The following is a 23,537-nucleotide window of genomic DNA, read 5'->3' as shown; positions in this document are numbered from 1 at the left end:
CTTATCACTCAACACGCAACTTGAAGTCCAAGGCCACTAAGATAAATGTGGAGTCCTTAAAACATGGTGATTTAATGAATGTCATAAATTCAATTCTAGGCTTAGAGAGGTTACCGAGCAGCAGCTTGGTTTGTCTTTAAGGTAATCTGGATAAAATACTGGAATATGACCCAAAGGCTGTTTTATACAAAAGATGACAACAATGAAGAGAGTAGCCTCTAATAATTCTCTAAGAAACAAAAAGGAAAGGACAGAAAGACCAGGAGCTTACAAAAAGAAAAGAAAGTGTAAGATTAAAAGGTACATGCTACCAAGTCTATCAACACCCCAAATTCATACACTGTCTCTGCTGCACTGTGGTGGGGCAGACTCAGCGAAACCAGTGACAGCTTTTTCGGGAAGGAGAGTGAAGACTGTATCAAGTGAAAGGAGAGGTGATAAGCATGTTGGGCATGGGTCACAGAAGACAAATCAGACTGGGGGAAGGAGGCTGAGAATGCAGCAAGCCGCAAACCGGGGGCAAAACCACCAACCGTATCCGAAAACCCAAGCACAGTAACAATTTTAGCAGGACCATTACCAAAGAGGGTGGGCATTTTTAATTCCCTATCAATTAAATACAGTGAAAAATGAATCAGTACACCGAACAGGAATAAACCTGGTAACGGAGACAAGAAAGAAAAGCAGTGAGCAAACAGCAAGCTCCTTGCAATTTCTATTTAAAAGGAAAAGCAGTTCTCAAAGGTACATTTCTCATTTGCACCTTCGCAAGTATGACAGACCCTTCTCCCCCTCCCAAAAAGTTACAACCAAGAATATAATAATATCTCAAAATTCAACTTGTTTTTTTTTTTTTTAAATCAAGTTAGTCTTAAAACTGTGCATTAGTACCTTTTCACATTTCCTCTTCCACTCCTCCCATTGCTCACAGTCTGTAGAGCACAGCTAGGAGCTGCACAGCACAGCTGGAAGACACCCCACCCAGTCACCTCCTCACTCACCCCCTGCCACAGCCCTCGTAACAGGTCAGAGATGCGGTCTTGGTGGGCTACTCCAGTGGACACTGCACCATTGCACCAGTATCCTCAATTACTGCACCATTTATCCTCAATTACATTTATTTGACAAATTCATCACGCGATGCCTGATACAGCTGTTTAATATTTCCTATGTTTATATTTTTATTTCCTTAAATTAAAATGTAATATGATCCTTAAAGGCCAAGGGTTATGTTTCATGATATTCCCTGGGTAACTTGCCCAGAAGTAGTTCTACATGGAGATGCATGCCTGTATCGGCAGACATTGAGTGGATCTTTTCCTCTTACTCCAAAATTGGTTCCCAGGATGCTAAGCCAAGGACAGACAGGCATCAGAAACCACATATTCTAAAGAGTGCTGCAAATATTAGAGGTCAGCCACTCCAACCCCTATTAATAACTCACCAAAATCACTCTGCTAGCACCAGTCATGATCTATGACTCCCTCGACCCTTACCTATATAAACAAAATTCGAGGGTGTGGGTGCAGAAGGTCAAACAATCTTCAATGGTGAATTACTGGTCCAGAGAATGTGCTGGGACAGCCCCAATACCAAGCCAACTACAGAAGTCTCCCAGAGCATCACTTAACACATCAGAGGTGCCTGTAAGGAGGGAAGGTTGGCATCTCACTCCACACATGTTTATCTGCTTATGGGGCAAATTTATCAACTTTATCAGCCTACTCCTAACTCCCTGAGCAAGGAGAAGAAAACTGGTGAGACACAGCAGAGTGGAGAGAAGGAGCAGCCGTATACATACTCACGCTTGGTATGCCAAGGAGTCAAGGGGAAGGCAGCCAAAACCAAGCCATCCTGCCATGATCCTACTCCTGAGGACCTCCTGCCCACCTGGCCAGGTGAAGGGAAGAAGGTGCTGGATCAGAACTCTTCAGAGAGTCCCAGCAGGGTCCCCACCAAAGAGGACACTGGCAGCCAGTTAGTGTTTTTGAAGCAGTGACAACCGAGAGGAGAAAGCAGCGCAGAAAAGGGAGGGTGGAATAGGGTGAAAGAGCTGAGTGTGTCCCCTACTCAGCCAGAGGGGACAGGTGGGGGAGGGGAGGAGACATAAAGGCTAAATTGAATAGAGACTGAAGTTTAGACTAGACTTGACTTCTTTATGTCATAACTAACTGGAGAATTATGGCCTACAGCCCAAGACACCATTAAAAGATGGGAAAGAAAGACTCAACATAGCTCTTTGAAAACGGTGACTAAAGAAAAATAAAACTTTCATTTTTACCCCAGATAGTACTGAGTATTCAACAAACTGATTAAAAAGAATGATGGAAGGATTATTAAATATCTTCTAGCCCTGCCTTTTTCAGCTCCTCATTTTCTTTTAGATTTTCTGAGAGGGGGTAGTGAGGGAGACAGAATATTTTGAGAAAGGAAAAAGACTTATCTTAGCTACTCGCATATTGCTCAAAGAACTCTAAGCAAACACTACACTTTCCTGCAACACAGCAGTTAGCCTAATGCAGTCAAAAGGCCAACCTGAGGAGGATCCTTGGTGTGATTTACAATGCAAGAGTTTAAAATGGTATAGTCCTTGCTGTGGTAATAAACATTCATTTTAAGCCTTTTAAAGGACTAATACTTCATCTGAACATTCTCAGAGAAAGACCTCTCTTTGAGCGAGGGAGCAAAATGGTTCAATCAAGCCATAAAAAGAGAATGGATCAAAGTACAAAAATTCCAATACCTTTTTCACCAAGCCGACCTCGTATCCACTCCACTGCATGAAAATCTAGAACCAACTCCAGAAAAATGTGCACAGTTTGATTTTATTGAATCCCCAGAGGTTCTCCATTAAGACAACAAAGGCAACCAGCTGGCAAGTTGGCAAATCTCCATTCAGGGAATTGACGCGTCATCACAGAGAACCCACCGAAGTGGGCTTTGACTTACACGACGAGCACAGGTAGAGCCCCAAACCAATGGGTGTGAGAGGAGCAACCCCTGGTCCTGGGGGCTCCCTGTGTCAGAGAAAGTGGAAACCACCCAGGGCAGAAGCCCTCCACCACTTCCTTGATCAGAGACATACTTCTGCAAATAAAAAGGAGCCGAGGGTTGTGAAGAAGACTTACATAAATATGTTGTGGCCAGGTGTACTTTCCAGCATCTTCAGTGTCCAAATTCATTAAAAACTCCACCAAAACTCATACTTTCTTTTGGAGATTAAAGTTACTTAACTATATACCTCACTGGGAAAACTCACGGAGCTAAGCAGATTATTAGAGGAAAGGATAGAGTTTTATTTTCTGAAAAATTTTAAAAAGAGTAGTTCCCGTATTTGTGTAATGGTCCGATTTCCACATGGCCCAGAGGCTGGGAACTCGGAAGATAATCTCTAGTTTCTCTATGCAGTGAAATTCTGATTCAATTAAGAGCCTTATCACGTGATGAGTTTTCATTTTGCTGTGGTCCCCTAAAATCTAGTGAGTATTTTCTACCTCTTTCTCAGACTATGCTTTTAAGTTCAGGTAAGTTAATGTTTTTCATCTTCTTTCATAAACACTGGGCCAAGCTTAGCCATCTGTGAAAGGCCACCTCCAGCCCCGAGGCACACACCTTCCTTTACCTATGTAACGCTCTCAACAGCAGCCCGCAGACTAAACATCGTCAACTCCAGCAAACAGCCCAATACATCATGCTATTGAGAAGATGATTTTTTTTTTTATCACCATCTGCAAAAGGGGTAACTAGTGACAGCACTGATAACCTGTGGTGACTGAGCATCTTATAAACAGGCAGGCCCTTGCCCCAATGCTCTGTGAACTGTCAGTTGATGCAGAGTCAAGGAGAAACAGTGTGAAACAAGCACTGCAGAACACTCCAGGTCTATGAGAGTGAACTGGAGAAGGCAAAGACTCCCCGAGTTAACCAATTCCCTCCCAGCCACCGCTTAATACCTAGGAAACATAAGTAATGTTGGATAATGACATAAATGAAAGCAGCAAGAAAAATAAACTCCAATTTCTGAGTAAGTGAAAGCCCTGAGAATTGTCTTACTAGTTTGCCTCCTGGAGATAACCTTGGGTATGGTGATGTCTATTTAGATACACCACCAAAGGCACAGTCCATGAAAGAAATAATTGATAATCTGACTTATTAAATTTAAAGACCTCTGCTGTGCGGAAGACAATGTCAAGAGAATGAGAAGACAAGCCACAGACTGGGAGAAAATATTTGCGAAAGATATATCTGATAAAGGACTATTGTCCGACATATACAAAGAACCCTTGAAGCTCAACAATAAGAAAAGAAAAAGAAAAATGGGCCAAAGACTTTAACAGACACTTCAAAGAATATACACAGATGGCAAATAAGCATATGAAAAGATCCTCCACATCACATGTCATCAGGGAAATGCAGATTAAAACACAGATACCACTACACACTGTTAGAATGGCCCAAATCTGGAACATTGATAATGACAGTCCCAAATGCTGGTAAGGATGTGGAGCAAGAGAAACTCTCACTCATTGCTGGTGGGAACACAAAATGGTACAGCCACTTTGGAAGACAGTTTGGCAATTTCTTACAAAACTAAACATACTCTTACCATGCAATCCAGCAATCATGTTCCTTGGTATTTACCCAAAGGAACTAAAAACTTACATCTACACAAAAACGTACACATGGATATTTTATAAGATCTTTATTCATAATTGCCCAAACTTGGAAGCAACCAAGATGTCCTTCAGTAGGTGAATGGATAAACCAACTGTGGAACATACAGAAAATGCATAGTGCTCACGGCTACAAAGAAATGAGCTATCAAATCATGAAAAGACATGGAGGGACCTTAAATGCACATGCCAACTATATGACATTCTGGGAAAAGCAAAACCATAGAAAGAGTAAAAAGATCAGTGGTTGCCAGGAGCCTGGGAGCGGGCTAACAGGCAGAGCACAGAGGATTTTTAGGGCAGTGAAAACACTCTACGTGGTACTGTAATGGTGGATACATTTGTCCAAAATCATAGCATGTACAACACCAAGAGTGGACTGTAATGTACACTATGGGACTTTGAAGAATACGAACATGTCACTGTAGTCTCACGGACTGTAAAAGACGTACCACACTGCTGGGGGTGTACACGGTGAAGGCAGCTAAGCATCTGTGGGGTCCAGGGGTAAATGGGACACCTCCACACCTTCCTCTTAGTATTGCTCTGAACCTGAAACTGCTCTTAAAAAATAAAGTCTTAAAAAAAAAAAGTCAAGGAAACATATTCTTCTCTAGAGGCTCCTGAAAGGACACAGCCCTGCCGACGCCGTGATTTTTTAGCCCATTGAGACCCATGTAGACTTCTGACTTACAGAACTGTGAGATAAGAATAAATAATAAAGATGATAAATTTGTGCTGTTCTAAGCCACTAGGTTTGTGGTAATTTATTACAGCAGCAGTAGAAAACTAATACAAAGACCAATCAATGAATTTCACTGGGCAGCAGAGACTTCCCACTACACCACCAGTTAACAACTGTATCAATTTTACCAAGAAGAACAAAGTTTTCTAGCACTCTGAGAACTGCAAAATAAAGTTGAAAGTATATTCCAGGGAGACTGGTTTCAATGGGGAAAGAAAAGTTAATGCAGAGAAAGCCCCCAAACTGAAATATGCTTGTTGCTTTTCCAAGACTCAACATTTTGAGGAAGAAATCTCACCACTCATTATCCCCAGGGATATGGTTAACTGACATAACTTTGCAAACAGACCTCAGAATTATTCAGCTCTGATCAAGAGGACGCGTCCTAAGAGAAAACCTTCCCTGATAAAACTGGAGAGGAGAATTTTTAAGAATGCTAAGAGCATCAGGTTACGTCATCAGCAGCTAGGAAAGGTGGAATATAAAAAAGGATAAGAGACGGCCTCTGCAAAGTGACAGAAAGGAGAACTTAAAACACTCAGGTGTTTGTTAAAATTTCGGGCTGTCGCCAGCCAAGGTGTCAGGTAATTAACACTGACTTAAATGACACCAAATCTTCTTCAGGTACCCACTATTTTAAGACATTTTCTCTTCATGCCTATCTGTTCGATGACATTACAAAAGCTCATGAGAAAGATGCAAGAGTTCAGGGGAGACGTGAAAGTCCCAGAAACGTGACCAAACAATTGGTCCAGCAAGTAAGACTGACTGCTGGCCAGAGCACGGCGGAACTTACGATCAGAGAGAGGACGGCCAGGAGGCTACCCCTCCGCAGGCTGATTTTGGGGTTCTGTTCTTGGCACCGATAGTGACTGGTCACGTGACACTGCCCTTCCGAGGTTAGATGACAGCTGCCCTGAAAACATTCTGCAACAGAGCTGCAGTTGTGGGTGAGCTCCACAGAGACACGCCAGCTGCCGCCTTTAAGCTGCCTGTAGGACTCAGGAAGACTTTTTAATAGGGAAACTTCTACCAGAGAGGGGTCTGGAGGAAGAAGCGTAACACACCGACACTTCAAAACTCACAAGTTGAGACCTGGTGCTGAGACCCAGAGGCAGGTATGGCCAATGGATGCTGGTGACAACCCTAGAGGAAGTAATCCAAGCTGGATGCATAGGAAGGGCAGAGGATGCTCCTGAAAGGATCCTCTTTCAGCAGGACTTTGTTCATATCTCTGCCACAGAAACCATCTTGCAATTCTTATAGCATGGAGTCCGTATGTATTTTAAAAAATAAAATAGATTATACCTAAAGTATTATCTCACTTGGGAATTTTTGTAGAGGAAATCTAGTAAAGAAGTATTTTTTGTACACATCTCCACTATAACATCAAAAACTATTGTTCCACTATAACATCTTTAGCCACATACATACATACATACAAATCTTGTGAGGCATCTTGATATTCAAAGTTTGTGGAAAATGCCTTTAGTTAAGAATCATTCAGTTGGCACTTGTGCAGTACACATGTATTAAGGGTCTATCACATGCTAGGCACTGTGTAAGGCTCTAAGAGAATAAAGGCAATCTGTCATCTCCTCCAACAGTTATGTCCCACACACATGTCACTTCCTCTAACCCCAGGCTGCTCACAGCAAGCAGCCAAGGGAGGATTTCTTAAAGAACATGCACTGGAGAGAAGAACCCAAAAGAATGGCTGCAAAATGGAACTCGGTGTTTGTGTTCTACTGTTGTTAGCATGTTACACTCAGGAATCATTCATTTTGGTGGCTTCTCAGTGCAGTGCCTAAGAACTCAGCCTTAACAAAGAGTAAGGAAGCAGTGTCAGCTGCCACATGGACACCTCTTGCGGACCCAAGTGCCACAACCAGACCCTAGAATCCCCATGTGCTTCGATACTGGGCTTACTCCATTTTGTATCTCCAGGTTTCTCAAAGTCTGAGAGCATTTCAGCAAGGACAAAATCCAGTGCTAAAGGGGATTTTTCTACTGGGCAGTTTTAAATCATCATTTTTGCACATATAAGGTTTCAAATACTGCCATACTGAAAAACTGGGAATTCCGTAAATATCAAATAATACTTCTAAAGTAATATGTTTTGGCACACTCAGTCAAAATATAAAGAAGCCATCCAAAAGGACTGTGTGGATTTATACTCATAGATATGAAAAGATATCAAAGACATTACTAAATAAAGCAGACCATAAAACATTATGTGTTTTGTGAAATAAAATATTTATACTATAACATTATTAACGTAAGTGTAGAAAAGAGTAGAAGAATATTTGTCAAGAGGCTAGTAATGATGTATCTCTGGGTAGTGAGATATGGAAGATTTTATTTCTTGTTCTTTTCTTTTAATTTACTTTGACTTTCTAAATTTCTAAGATGACCATATATTGCTTGAAAATACAGAACTCTATACATTCCCTATTGCTGAAAGTATCTGCACTGGAAAACATCTGCTTGCTCCACTGTCAGAAAGAAAAGGACATTATCTCACAATGAATGGCTTTTAATTCTTCTATTTTGCTTCTCATGCATTACCAAATTTTTCTGAATACAAATCTTCCTTCCTTTAGCATGTTCACCAGCAGAAGGATTTTGTAAATGCAAAAGATCTACACCCTGCACTACCCTATATCATCTCTACTTATACCATCTACCTATACCACACCACCAGTAACACTGGATTAACATCAGAAGACCCAGTCTCCAGCCTAAGTGTACTATCTCTGTGACCGCAGGAAAGTTACTTAACATCCCTGATCTTGCTTTTTCACCTGTAAGCAGCAAACACAGGATGAAAGGAAAAATTAAATCAGGCAAGTGATGTGACCGTGCTTTTAAAGTTGTAAGACACTACAAACGCTGACTGCTATTTTCATCATCAACTTTAGTATCTCCTCTAAAATATTTTCAGGTATTCCTGTCATAATATTTAACGATGGGCATATCAGGAAACACTGTTAAAAGAATACTTAGGTAAAATGTCAGTGAGAAGACAGGTAAGTGTAACAATCCTAAAAGTACATGGGTTTCTAATGGCATTCAGAACGGAACTGAATAGAGCACGGCCACGGGGTCAAGCGGTAAAGAGCAAGGACCAGCATGCTCAACAGACCCAGGTTCAAGACCCGTCTCTGCTTCATCTGAGCTGGAACGTATTGGACAAGTAACCCCCAGGACTTTACGCCTTAGTCTCTCACCTGTGAGATGTCAGTAACAACAGCATCGACGTTGCAGAGGTTTTGTGATGATTAAACACGACAAAGCCTACACAGTGCTTATCACGGTGCCTGGTCCATTGTAGGAACCTGATCTTTCTAAAGGATCTCACTCACAATATAGCCAAGATGTACAACAGCGACTCCAATTCTCAGAGGAAAGGAAATTACCAGAGGAGAACATTCCAAAAATTTAAATGCTAAATATTTCTCATAATAAAGAACAGTATTTCTAATAACTTGGCACCTACATAATAATACATAACCACTCTACTGAAAAACAGAGTCTCCTCAGGAATCATTTAAGTCTGATAAGGCCTGTACCAAAGACCACAGCCTGTCACTGCCCCTGGATTCAACCCAACCATTACTCTTCGCAAAACGTGGATGTTGAAAAAAATAAACACTGGTTACTATGGGAACAAGTAATCCAAAGGTAACATTCAGACAAAAGGGCTCTCACCTTCCTTTAACTACCCATAGCTCTTCTTTTCATCCATCTTCTTACAGCATTTATCACTTTCTACCTTGTGTTAGAGTCATTTGTGCAGGGTCTGATCTATCCGCCTACACAGTAAGCTCTTTGAGTGCAGAGACCCTGTCATATTCATCTTTGGATTTTCAACAAAGCCTTGCACAAAGAAAGCCATAAATAAGTAGTTTGTTGGGGGAAAAAAAGACCATGTACTAAAAAGCACTGCCACAACTGGTCACTATGACTACACTATTTAACCTTTGGGGGAAAAATTAATCAAGCCCCCCAACCACTTGACTAGAATTATGCGGTTAACCTGATTTTACAGACTAGAGTATCATTTAAGAATTCTAATCCCTCCTGAATGATGATAATATGGAATTAGAATTCAGGCATACTAATGCTAAAATGGTGAACAACATTGTTTTTTAGCAGCTTCAGCTTTCTTTATGAAATTATAACTTACTAAGTCTACAGTTTACCCATATCTAAGCTCACCTTTTAATAGAGAAACTAAAATAATAAGTCAAAGTAAGTAATACTGCCATGCTAAAGGATTTCTGTAAACTAAATATCCTATTCCAGAGATCCTTATCCCCCACAAACAGGAAAACTATTTTGTTGGTCTAGGGTCTTTAATTGGCCCATCAAGGTCTAATGATCTTGCTACATAATAACCAAGTAAATTCATTATTAGCAAACTGAGGGGGTAGACCAAAGCATCTATGTGTGATAACTGTCAGAGTTGCCCTCAGCTGAACTAACTGCGATCCACGGGGCTGCGCTGTCAAAGCGTGAACAGCATCCAACACAAAGGAATTAACAATTTAACTGATAAGTTTATCATTTTTCCAACTCACTGAGCCTGACTCTAAAAAAACATGTTTTATGTCAAATATGACTATTCTATTTTATGAAAAATATACTAATGACAAAATATTTGTGCAATGCCTAACTCAAACCAGAAGTTGTAATAACATCTACAGACAGTTACATAAATTACGAGGTGGCTCACTTGTGAGGTGGTATTTTTCTCCTCAGAGGTAAGAGGATTTCCTTATCTTATACCTAAATTTGTGACACTCATTTTTTTTGACAACACTACCATACACACAGTGGACAAGAGAATATCTGCAGAAAAGTACATACATGGAAAAAGAAAAAACTACATTTTAACTATGTCCAGCATTTAACATGGAGATCTAAGGTCTAATCCTTTTTCTCCAACCTTACATATAACAGATCAGTTTTAAAAGCAAGTTAAAGCAATATTATATTTTTTCAAAGAAGAAATTAGCCTTTGTCTCCTCGGTCTTTTGCCTATGATCACCAGAAATGAGAAATGGAGAAATAAATATACTACTTGTAGCTAAAATGTATTTGTCTTTTCTTTTTAGAATGTGGCGTGGTGAAAAATATTTCCCAGTTTCCTACCTAGAGAATGAAGGTGAGGTCTACCCAGCATTTTGGGGAAGGAAGCCATATTCCTAGCAGGTAGGTCTATAAAATGCTATGTCAAAAAGAAAGTCAGAGTGACCTTTCCAAGAGGTGGAGAAAGCAGCCACCCAAACAGCATTAGTTAACAACTGGTGAAATGCTGGCTTGAACCGATGTCTACTCACTAGCCTGGAGCACAATACACACACATGTCATGCCCAGATGGCCTCAGGGGATAAGAAAGGCAGGCACACTGTTTCCTAACACCCAATAGCCACGTGTTGTCTAGACCAGTGATCCACAAGGACAGAGCGAGGGTATATTTGTGTGTGTGTGTGTGTATATGCATATGTTTGCGTATGTATATAAATATGTGTCTATATGTGTACCATATACATATGTCAGAATCTTGTGGTCTAGATGGAAATGAATGAAAAGGGTACAAAACAGCACATGGATTTCCTAAATCTGATCAACACTGGCCAGAACAACCTTCCAGCTTCCTCTCACACAGGCTGGTACAAGTGATCCAGAGTAAGTTTCAAATGGGGACTGGGGTGTGATGAAGTTGCGTGGCAGGGACCAACACTAGATGGCAGATTTTGATACTCAATGAGCATGTAACGTTGAAAGTTCTAAGAGAAGCTGGCCCTGTGAGGGGGTGCTGGTGGTAAAAGAAGAGGCCAGGAGACTGCCACCCCACACACAAGAGACCACTGAGGGCAACTCTATGACCCATATTTGTTCATGATTTAAAAAGTGACTCTAAAGCTGGGGCCTGCAAGGGTGTGCTCATAGAACCCTCTAGGAATGTTTTTAAATGCTCTGTTTCCATTTAGATGATGATCACACTCGCACGCACTTATATTCTGGGACATCAGGATAATGTCCATTTCAGGGAACCGGCTACTGGTTCACCTTAAATTCACAGTCTCTAACCTCAAGTGATCACCGGTGCAGCCTGTTCATCCTATCACATCTCCCTGGTGAACTGACGCTCCAGCTCTCCTACACAATTATCTCCACATTTCTCCAACCTTGAACATCTTTTCCTTCCTCACTCTCAATGATGACATTCCTTATCTTACTGAGAGAAGAGAATTAACAGAAGAAGACTTCCACGAGCCCATACCCCAAATCACCAAGCTCCCTGCACCTCTGCCTGCGCTTCCATCACTGCGGCTGCAATGTCAGACAGACATCTATCCATTCTCCTGTCTAAGGCTGACATCTACATGGATAGCTGGGTGTCATCCCTTCCCACCCAGCTTGAGGGCATCAGGCTTACCAATGTCCCGTCTCTCATTCCATTTTCCTTCTCTATCGGATCATTTCCATTAAACAATACTTTAAAAAAAAAAACAACCCTCCCTTCATCCCATATTCTCATTGGGCTAACACCCCATTTCTTTGCTCCCTCTGTACAAGAGGGGAGGAAAGACTCCCCTTGTATGGACTCTTGTCCATACAAGAGTATGGACAACTCTTCTAGCAAGAGTTGTCCATACTAACAAGTCATCTATCTTTGTTACATTATGTTTTCTCTCGCCACTCTGTCCTGAACCCAGTTCTATCAGGCTTTTGTCCCCACCACTGCACTAAAATAACTCTTGCCAAGGTCAAGAATGGTTAAGAATGTATTGATATTTTGCCAAACACAATGGTGAATTCCCAGTTCCCACTGTACTTGATCTATTGATAACAACTGATGCAGCTATTCACTCCTCCTTTCTTGAGACTTCCTCTGTTTGACTTACAGGACCACCATCTCTCCTCGACCTCACCAGCCTCTCCTCACCAATCTGTTGATTGCTCCTCATCCATGCACCACCTGAGAGTGTGCAAGACCTTGAACTCTCTACCATCACTCACTCCCTACGTGAGCTCATATGACTTCATAGCTTTAAAAACCGTATGTACCAGTTCTCAAATTTATCTCTCTAGCCCAGAGATATATCTCCTTTGAAATCTAGGCTCGTGTACCTGAATGCCTACTTGACATCATGAAATAGATTTCCACTAGACAACTCAAACTGAACTTGTCCAAAACTGAATTCTTGATTCTGCCCAAACCTGCAACTCCAACTCCCCTCCTCATCTCAGAAGACAGCAACTCCATTCATCCGTATTTTCAGGCCCAAAACTTTTAAGTCCTCTCTCTTCCATCCAGAATCTGACAATCACTCGCCACCTCCATTACCTCCCACCCTGGTCCAGGTCACATCATCATTTTTTGCGCCAGGGCAATAGCCAGCCAATGGGCCCTCCGCTTCCACCCTGAATGATATCTATATGGTCTAGTCTCCATAAAGCATCACAGGACTTATTTTAAAATTTCACTCAGATGGTATAACTCTTCTGCTCACAAACCTTCCACCACGGTTTCCCATCCACAAACAGTGAAATCCAAAGTCTTCACCACAGGCTATATGGCCCTACATGATTCAGCCCCTGCTAACCTTCAGACCTCACCCCCCACCACCACCACTCTGGCCACACTGGTTCCCTGGCTGTTTCTATAACTACTTAGAACATCCTTCCTGCTCAGAATATTTGCGATCACTGTTTGCTCTGCCTAGAACTTTCTTCCTCCAAGCAACCTCATGGTTTGGTTCCTCACTTCTGTCAGGGGTCTGCTCAACTATCTCTTTATTTAGAGAGCCCTTTTATGGTATGTAGAATTCTATGATGGCCTCCAACCTTCCTGTCCCCTGGTGTACATGCCCTACGTAATCTTCTGCCCTGAGTGTGACCCGGACCTTTAAATATGATGGGCTGTCACTCCTGTGATTAAGTTATGTTTTATGACAAAGGTGCAGGGATTTTGCAGATGTAATTCAAGTTCCAAATCTGATGACTTCGACTTAATCAAAAGGGAGATTATTCTAGATGAGACTGGCTTAATTAGGTGAAAAACCTTTAACAGAGGGACTGAGCCCTTGGAGGGTAGGGGAAATGTTCTCCAACTGCCCCTGAAAAAAGCAAAGTCAGGCTGTGAACTGTCTGGAGTGGGGTGGCCTGTAGGAGCAGAGGATCTCAGTCCACACCTGCAAGGAACTGAATTCTGGCCACGCCCAAATGAGCTTGAAAAAAGACCTCAAGCTCCAGGTGAGCAGGTCTTAACTGCAGCCTGGTGAGCCACAGCAGAGGACCCAAGTAGGCCGTGTCCAGACTTCTGACCTACAGAAGCTATGAGATAATAAATGGAGGTTGCTTTAAGCCACGAAATTTGTGGTAACTTGTTACATAGCAATAGAAAACTAACATGCCTTCCTTATTACAGAATAGCACCCTCAGACTTTCTAGTCTCTTGACGCAGCTTTTCCTTCAGAGAACTTGATATATCATATCAGTAATGCTCGTATTTGAATTGTTCCTCTCCCTACCTCTAGAATGTAAGCTCCTGGAGGGCAGGAAATTTGCCTTTTGTTTTTTCCCTTATTGCATCACAGGGCCTAGAACAGTGCCATGCACAAGGTAGGTGCTTGATAAATATCTATAGGATGAATGAGAGTAGCTGCTGCTTACGTTTACATCAGCAGAGGGTGACCCCCAAAACTTAATAGCTTTTAACTGTTAACTTTTAAAGGCTATTTCTCAAATTAAAGTACAGTTGACCTGCAAACAACAGGGATTTGAACTGTGCAGGCCCACTTATATGAGGATTTTTTTTTTCAATACATACATACCACAGGACTACACAGCCCACAGCTGGTTAAATCTGTAGATGTGGAACTGTGTATACAGAGGGCCAGCTGTAAAATTATAAGCAGATTTTCAACTTCGCTGGGAGTCAGTGCTCCTAACCCCTGCACTGTTCACAACTGTACAAGGATTGCCCTTAAAGGAGTCCAACAACATATTCTGAGAGATTCATGAGTTCTCAAATGTAAAAAAAAAACACGAATTTAAACAAATACCTTGTAAACATTTAACAACAACAAAAAAGATGCATATAAGCAATTAGGCATAAACATGTGTTTGCTAAAAATAAGTTATACTAAAATTCACTTCCATTTTTTGAAAATATCATTGATATGTCTTAATTTCAGAAATACTTTTAATGGATCCTGTTATGATAGCCTTTTGAATAGTTAGTTAAATGTTGACTAAAAGGCAGTAGAGTCAATAGGATTTGTTTCTGATTGAGCAACTATACCAAAAAATACTAGTTAATTATTGAAAGCCATTCAGAAAGTGAGCAGTTTCTAACAGATGCCAGAAGGCTCTGTCCTACGTGAACTGTTGAACACGATAATCAATGTTCTGGATAAAGGTGCAAAAGATAGGGTCATCAAATTGACAAGGGACGTATATACAAACATTGTAACTAATATGACACATTGACAGTCAGGAGTGAAATGTACGGTGGGCGAGCAATGAGTCAAAACCACCAGGTCCATTCTTATAGTGACAAATGCGAAGATGTACACAGAGTTTTAAAACATAAGTTGCAGTTCAGAGTCAGCCTTGGTAGCCCTTCAAATGGAAAAAAACACAATCAGAGGTTTTTGTTTGACTGTTGGGTCATGCTAAATTCGTCATCAAATTACGCAGATATTTCAAAAGGCAATGAAAACTTGGACTGATTTAGGAGAAATTTATAAATTTCTCTATTTAGGAGAAATAGAGTGTGAATTGCAAAAAAACACATGATCTAACTACTGTATTCTAGCGTGCTCAGATCACATCTGGAGTCCTACATTTAAATATGGGTGCTCCATTTAAAAGGGACAAGGTTAAACTGGAAAATAATACCATGAAAAGAGTTCTGAAGTTGAAGAGGTCTTAGAGTAAACAAAGTTAAACAAATTCCTCTCCTGCAGAACTTCTTAGAACCTTTAATGTTAATCTTCCTTGTGATTTCCAAAAAAAGGCGTGTGTGTGTGTGTGTGTGTGTGTGTGTGTGTGTGTGTGTGTAATAGATGGATACTACCCGTTGTTTCTTAACTTATTTGAACATGGAACTCTTTCTTCATGGAGAACCTTTTAAGACTAGTGACCCAAGCCATAAACTCAGGAAAACCACCGCCTACGCCCATGAGAAAAAGGGTAACAAATGCAGATGCAGACTAAAAGTCACTAGGAGTAAACAAGGATGATTGGGAGGGGGATATAGAACTGTATCGTGAGAAGCAAGGCTAAAGTTACTTTTGCTGTTTTGCCTAGGAAAGGAGAAGAGCAAGCCTGGCAAACAACAAACGGCTCTCAGAAAAATGAGAGAATGCAACTGTTTTATACTGTCCCAGTACCTAGAGCAAAACAATATTTGGAAATAAGGCTCAAAGTATGCATTTTAACACTCTTCAGGAGACTTATCCAGAGAACCTGATATGTGCTCTAAGGGTCAGAATTTGAGCCCAGAATAGGAAGGTCGGCTAAATCTTCAAGAGGACATAGCAATTAAAGCTTTTCAGTATCACAGAGGTGATCGCGGAAAAAGAGTGAACTGAAGTATGCACAGGGGCTGGGTAAACACCCAGCAGGGGCACTGAAGAAAAGACTCCTGCGTATGTCAAGTAGGAGGTTGGATGACTGGGTTCTAAAGGTGACTTCCAACACTGCCTGCTCAGCGGGCTAGCCTGTAACCTCCGTAGTCTCACTCACCCTTGCGTCTCAAAGACAAACACTGAGCCCGGCGCAGAATTGCTTTCTCAGAAATATCGGTGAATATTTATGAGTGAATAAATGAACAAGTGAAAAATAAAAGGAGTACCTGTTTCCAAAGTCAAACGAAAAGGGAAAGGGCTATTGCATTCTTTGGAGACTGTTAAATACACTAACTGTGAATCACAAGCAAGGTTACTTTCAAATATAAGGAAAATAGTCTTGTAATAATTTCACATCTTGACTTGGAAATCAACTCTGAATTAAACGGCAGCAAGGGTCACTGTGAGGTTCCCATGGTAAGTACGGGAAAATGCACTGCAGATTGTAAATGACCATCAGAAGGAAGGGGTGATTATGGCGAAGATAATCTACCCTGACAGATTATGATAATTCAGAGGGCTGGAAACTAACCTTGAAAATGAATCCACCTTTTATAGCCACGGCTCTGAAAAAGGCCCATTAGCCATGTGTTCTATTTGTTTAATTGTCAAAGGAGAACATATTTGAAAATGCCTTCAAAAATGTGACAGGGAACTCTACTCAGTGCTCTGTGGTGACTTAAATGGGAAGGAAATCTAAAAAAGAGGGGATATATGTATACATATAGCTGATTCACTTTGCTGTACAGTAGAAACTAACACAACATTGTAAAGCAACTACTCCAATAAAAATTTTTTATAAAAAATGTGACAGTGATTGACCTGGTAAGTTCAGCTATTTACAATTAAGTTCAAGCAAATTTCTTTTGTCTTAAGATTCCAAATTCTTAACAAAGAATATACATTAAATTGACCTTATTTTTAAAAATCCTTGAAATAGAAAGCTTTCATTCACTAGATACAAAGACTAGACTGTCAGGCACCATATTTGTATCCATTTCCTGGAAGACTGAGGGTTCTTTCATAATATATCTATCATCTCTCCACAGTGGCTGATCAAACCTGTCACTGAAGAATGTTCTGAACAGGCAACTTGTCGTACAAGCATGGTTTATTTCTGTCAGAGACTGACTGCTGAAGTGAGAAAGAAACTCATTAAAAATCTCTTACTGTGATCTAACATTGTAAAAAAAAGAAAAGAAAAAAAAAAGAGAAAGAAAAACCCAAGGAAGAAAAGGCAAGGGAAAAAAAAAAACTTAATGAAGGGTACAGTGAGCCTGCAGATACACTCACATGGTGCTTTTCTTTCTTATTCTTCTTGAGGAAGCAACTAGAAGAGAGCAATTAGTCCTGGGAATACAGCACCCACAGGCTATTTGAGGAGATCAAACAAGGTAACAATTTTATTTTATGCTAATATTATGAAAAGCTAAGGAAGGAGATCAGAATATTGTACTATATGTAGGAAAAGTGATGCAAAATAAACAATATTATTTACCTTAATCTTAAAACTAGGTTCACGGCACAAGAAGCTTCTCTGTAGTCTTCACTAGCATTGAGTAAGCCCTTTAAAAACAAAACAGCAAACTGTTATAAACTCGGGGAAATAAATGCATAAAATCATGATAGCCCTTGACTCATAGAGCCCTTTCTTCCTGGAAATTTCAAATCTAGGTCTTTACACATGCAGGTCTTATTTGTCCACATAAGACCTCTGTGTGAACACTAGAATGGTGTCTACTTCCCATCACAACTGCGGATTCAAATGTTTCATACAGAAAGCCTCAGTAGGAGGACGGGCCCTAGGAACAACTGGTATAAGCAGCAGTTAAGTCAAAAGGAAAGCTCAGCCATCTAGAGGGGCGCCTTGCAACCCGAGCCGTGGACCGTACCGACTGGGCCTTGGTGATGCACAAAGGTTGGGCACTTTAAACCTCATGATGCAGAGGATGGAGGGACCTAGTAGGTAAGGCCACAGTTTACCTTTCTCGCCTTTCTTCCCTAGAGTCTATTTCCTTGAACATAGATCATCAGCCATGACTGCCTCTGCTACACAGCCTCTCCCTACTCCTACCAATTCCTGGACATGAGACATTCCTATTGGAGTAGAAAAACAACGGATTTTAGGTCAAGACTTGGCTCTGCCACTGACCAGTTATGCGACTGTGGGCAAGTCATTCTCCAGACTTACTTTCTCATTTACAAAACGGGGATAATACCTGCCTCAAAAGTTTTCTGGGAGAATAAAATAATGTATATGAAAATGAGTCAAACTATACCATGTTATTTACTACTAGGTATCCTAATCCCTTTTCCTGTTTCCTGTACTCTTTGCCTTCTGACCTGTTGTTATTCCTCCCTTTCCTTTTGTCATTCAACCAATCCCTACAGTTTACTTCAAGGTGTTTTACTGAGTTGCCCAATACAATGTAAAGGCTCTGCCTCTAAGTAGTTGTGCAACCTTGGCTGAGCCACTTCACCTCTGCAAATCTTTGCTTCCTCAGGTATAAAAGATAAGGGTCAAGGACTAGATGTCTGACCTGCAATCATGAAATCCCATCACTCTATCTCCTCTGCATACAGCTGTTTCATAAAATACGGATCAGGTAGAATAGAAATAAATTTAAGTGGAATATGCAGCTTTGGAGGGAAAATGTGATCCTCCGGCTGGTGATACTTGACAGTATAACCACTTTGAGAGTTGAAGGGCTTGCCTATTAATTACACAGCAAAACCAGAACGGGGGCCTGCACTCCGGTTCTATGTCCACAGCCCCTGCCCTGGAGAGCTCAGCATCCTTCATCAGCGCCCGACACAACTCGTGGCACACGTGTTCTGTCATATAACTTCTAATATGAATTCATTTCACAGTCACTGGACTATTATTTTTACAAGGCGAGTTGTAGAGATAAATTGGCCCATAAAACTCAGTGATAAAAGAATTATAAAAACAGTTTAGAAATCCAACCAGGAGCAAAAAAGAAAAGTGTCAATTAACTATAATGTTTTGTGGCTGGAATCTAGCAGAATGGTGAGTCATTTTCTTTCCCTTTTCTCATTTCTCACAGTACCAGCAATTTCAGAAGCAGTCTGGTAATCAGTTCTTGCTCTTGAACCTATCATTTAAAGGCTGGAGGCCCTGAAAATCACAGTCAACAGTGACAGTCCTCTCTTCTCCATACTTATTAAAAAAGAGTGTTTACAAGCCCCTGCTTTGGAAGCACCACCCTGATACTGTCTATCTTTCTAAAATGTCAGGTTTTGTTAAAAGAAAAAAGAAAATCTGTCTACAACGTAAATGACAGGCAGAGAAACGTACCTGAGAGTCCTGCACAGACAGGGATTGTATCTGCTTGGGTATGCTGCTGGCGTTCACCGCGATCTGTTAACAGAGCCACCATTACAGCACGTAAGAACACCAAAATCAGACGTTAAGGTCAGTGTGGTTACAGTAAGTCTCAGTTATCACAGACAAAAATCTTAAATAATTTAAGTAATTTTAAAGCACCATTTCCCAGAGTGTGGTCCTTTGACTACTTGCATTGGGATCACCTACGACACACGTTAAAGATTCCGGGGCACCACCCAGCCTATGATTCAGAACTTCATGGAGACAGAAGAGAATCTGTATCTTTAATAAGTGCCCCAGGTGATCCTTAGGCTTTTAGAGAACCACCGAGCTAAAAAGGCAGGGACTATTTGATATTTTAAACCTGATAACAGAAAGATGCCCAACGACCTTTTTTTTCTTGTCACACAACTTCATCTCAAGTTAAGGGCCCCCTAACGAAAGGATGTTAGGATTAGCACAACCTGCCCCTTTAATCACTACTTTGAACAATTTATTCACAGCACTGGATTTCAAAAATATATGTGTAGCTGGATTTTTAAAACACATTTTCCCCCAAAAGAAAAGCTAAGAGTAATAGGTTATATTTTTCTCTCCAAGCTGGAAACCTGACCCTAATGTGATACCCCAAATATTTCTGCCTCAAGTCCTACTTTTGTGAACTCTGCCCTGGAACAAAACTTGAAAGACAAACTAAAAGAGAAACAACATCAACAAAGAATGAAAAATATATATTATTCCCTAAACTTACTATCGATTCTAAAATTATCAGAAGTCATCAGAAACTCTTTGTGGCAAGAGTTTTCTAAAGTTTAAGAGCGTAAAATTCTTACTCTCTGTGCTTCCACGAAAAAAACTCTATTAGTAATGAAGAAATAAGGGGAAGTATACCCACGTCTGCAGTTTCCTTTGAATTGCATCCAAAAACGAAGATAGACTGATAGATGAATAGATGGCTGTGCATGAGATGAAGCAAGTATAGTAATGGCAGAATCCAGGTGATTGCTGGGTGGATGTTCACTATAAAATGTTTTTAATGTTGCAATATTTTGGAAGTTTTTCATATTAAAATGTTGGGGGAAAATGACTATGTTAGAAGAACAAACAATCTGTGTTCATTAACCAGCCAGAGGGCCTTGGCCTACCCCAAATGATCTCTTGTAAAGAATTTTTCAGACTGATTCCACAACCTTTTTTTTAAACTTAAATTTTTTTCTTTTTCTTTTTTATTGAAGTATAGTTGATTTACAATGTTGTGTTAGTTTCTGGTGTACAGCAAAGTGAGTCAGTTATACATATATATATTCTTTTTCATATTCTTTTCCATTATGGTTTATTACAGGATATTGAATATAGTTCCCTGTGCTATACAGTAGCACCTTGTTGTTTACCTATTTTATATATAGTAGTGTGTATCTGCTAATCCCAAACTCCTAATTTGTACCCCCCCTTTCCCCTTTGGTAACCGTAAATATGTTTCCTATGTCTGTAAGTCTGTTTCTGTTTTGTAAATAAGTTCATTCTTAATTAAGGTTTGAGATACTACCAAAAGCCACATCATATCACCTACAGAATATCCTACCTTTAGTCAAAGAAGGTTTGTAATATGGAAAATTCTTAATGGCATTTACTAGAGGTGACAACTTCTCTTTCCCCTGGGGAGGCCCATCTCATGCCCTGTCCCTTACTCCCAGACAGTTAGAGAGCTATTACGGTGCAACCTCACTGTGTAGGTGTAACCCTGCACGTGATGAAGAAACCAGTCTCCGGCTCCCACTGGTGCAGGAAATGTGCAGAGATGCACAGGAGTGGCGGAGAGGGAGGTTCCCTGCACAAAACATCTTCCTTGACAACCACTGTAGTCTGCCAAATTTCACCATTATGGACCCCATTCTATCAGTTTAGGGCATGACTTCTGGGCATGCGTTTTTAAATGTACAAACTTACAAGAAACCTAACACATTAAGCAGCTGTCATTCATTAACAGTATAATATAAATTTGTCTATTGGAATTTTTTAAAAATTTTAAACAGTTTGCTATTAAGAAGGATACTTGAGAGAATGGGTGTTTTGATAGGAGGGGAAGAGAAGAATAACAGATTAATGTTGGACACGGCCCTGGAGACAGGCCTCTGGGACTGAGTGAAAGAGGAAAGGATCTTGGAATAGAGACAAAAAAGGGACAACATCCACTTTCTAATTTTTCATAGTGCTCTATCTAATCTTCTCATTTTCTATTTTTAAAAATACTGGAGCTAAATGCAATGGGTTATCCTGGATTGGATCCTGGGACAGAAAAAGGATGTTAGTGGACAAACTAATGAAATACAAATACAATCTGAGATGTAGCGGATAGTAATGGAGCACTGATGGTTTTTAGTTGTGACAAACATGCCAGGGCTATGAAAGAAATTAATGGTAAAAGAGCATGGATGAGGAATGTACGGGAACCCTACAGAGTACACTATCTTTGCAAATTTTCTGTAAACCTAAAATTACTCCAAAACAAAAGGTTTATTTTCAGAAATACAGAAGATTCTAAGTTTATCCACAACCAGTTGGAAAGCCAGTCACCTGCAATAAGAACACCTTTTAGAGAGTGACATCATAAAAGCATCAAGTAAAAGCCGTCTGTGATCCAGTACAATCAATTTGGAGGGAGAAATCAAATCTTTGCCTCCAACTACAAATGCGTATAAGACAACATGAGAGCTGACAGGCGTCTGGAAAACACAATGTCATCAGAAATAATTTCAAAAAGCTAAAGGCAGTTTTAACAATCACCCAGCAATAGCACTGAGTAACATAAGCAATGAATTTAGCTTCCACATTGTGTCTAAGCTCTGGTAAAATTCACTCAACCTAAATCCACACCAAATGTATTTGCTCCTCAGAACAAAATATCAGAGTTGGGAAACAATTAACCTAGCCTAGACTCTACAACAAAATTCTTCAATATACCTGCCATGGGCCCTACAGGGCTTCTGTCATCAAACCTTCCCACCTGGCACCATTACACTTGATTAAATAAGGACAACTTTTCCAAGGGATTTCTGAAATGTCTTAATCGTTTTTTGTTTTTTTTTGTTTGCTTGTTTTTGGGGTTGTTTTTTTTTTTTTAGACTTCTGATAGGCAGATATTTTAAAAAAATCTTCAGGAATTTGCAGCACTCAATCTTCCTGGATTCCAGTCTGGACTTCTGGATTCAGAACGACTGGTGTGGTTTTCCTAGTCAGAGGGTCCTTGATCTTAGTCACATATCAGAATCATATGAACAGCTTTTTAAAAATCAGAGTTGCCTTGGACATCACCCCAAACCACCAAATCACAATTTGATTTGCTGGGTCTAGGGATCTGCATTTTTTAAACTTTTGGTTTTTCTGATGTGGAGCCAGGATTGCAAACCATGTTTTCATGACGCCTAACAGAAGGGTTACTATAAACCGAGTGGTCCCTTAATAGAAGCCTTGGAAAATGTCCTCCTCACTTAAATGAAACCAAAAGAAAGTGTGAATTTAAAGATAGAGTCAGGGCTTCCCTGGTGGTGCAGTGGTTAAGAATCTGCCTGCCAATGCAGGGGACACAGGTTCAAGCCCTGGTCCGGGAAGATCCCACACGCCACGGAGCAACTAAGCCCGTGCGCCCCAACTACTGAGCCTGAGCTCTAGAGCCCGCGAGCCACAACAACTGAGTGCATGCGCCACAACTACTGAAGCCCACGCGCCTATAGCCTGTGATCTGCAACAAGAGAAGACACTGCAATGAGAAGCCCACGCACCGCAATGAAGAGTAGCCCCTGCTTGCTGCAACTAGAGAAAGTCCACATGCAGCAACGAAGACCCAACGCAGCCAAAAATAAATAAATAAAATAAATAAATTTAAAAAGAATAAAAAAGTCAATTTTACTTTTATATAAAAAATTAAGGTATAAAAATTGCTTAAAGAATTATAAGACATGCACTGATTATTTTGGAGTCTGACAAAAGGATTCTAAAATCACTGGTCAAAAAGAAGATCAAACCACGACAATGAAAATTTTTTATAAAGCAAAAAAAAAAAAATCAATAATGAGATAATAGTTGAAAGGTTTTATATAAGCTAGGATGCTGTATCAACTAGG

The 23,537-nt window shown here is 40.5% G+C and overlaps 1 protein-coding gene across 5 annotated transcripts in view; it reads right to left on the bottom strand.

The window, feature by feature from the left end:
• Positions 1 to 23,537, bottom strand: part of STK39 (serine/threonine kinase 39) — a 303,091-nt gene that overhangs the window by 87,786 nt on the left and 191,768 nt on the right. For all 5 annotated transcript variants that reach the window (XM_082396842.1, XM_082396844.1, XM_082396841.1 and 2 more), the window contains 2 exons: positions 19,387 to 19,449; positions 17,566 to 17,633 (listed from right to left, as the gene is read on the bottom strand). In XM_082396842.1, coding sequence (XP_082252968.1) covers positions 17,566 to 17,633; positions 19,387 to 19,449 — 131 coding nt within the window. The remainder of the gene's footprint in view (positions 1 to 17,565; positions 17,634 to 19,386; positions 19,450 to 23,537) is intronic.

This window comes from Balaenoptera borealis (genome assembly GCF_965194805.1).
Source record: "Balaenoptera borealis genome assembly, chromosome: 6".
NCBI lineage: Eukaryota > Metazoa > Chordata > Mammalia > Artiodactyla > Balaenopteridae > Balaenoptera > Balaenoptera borealis.
This window is presented reverse-complemented; position numbering and strand designations above follow the sequence as displayed.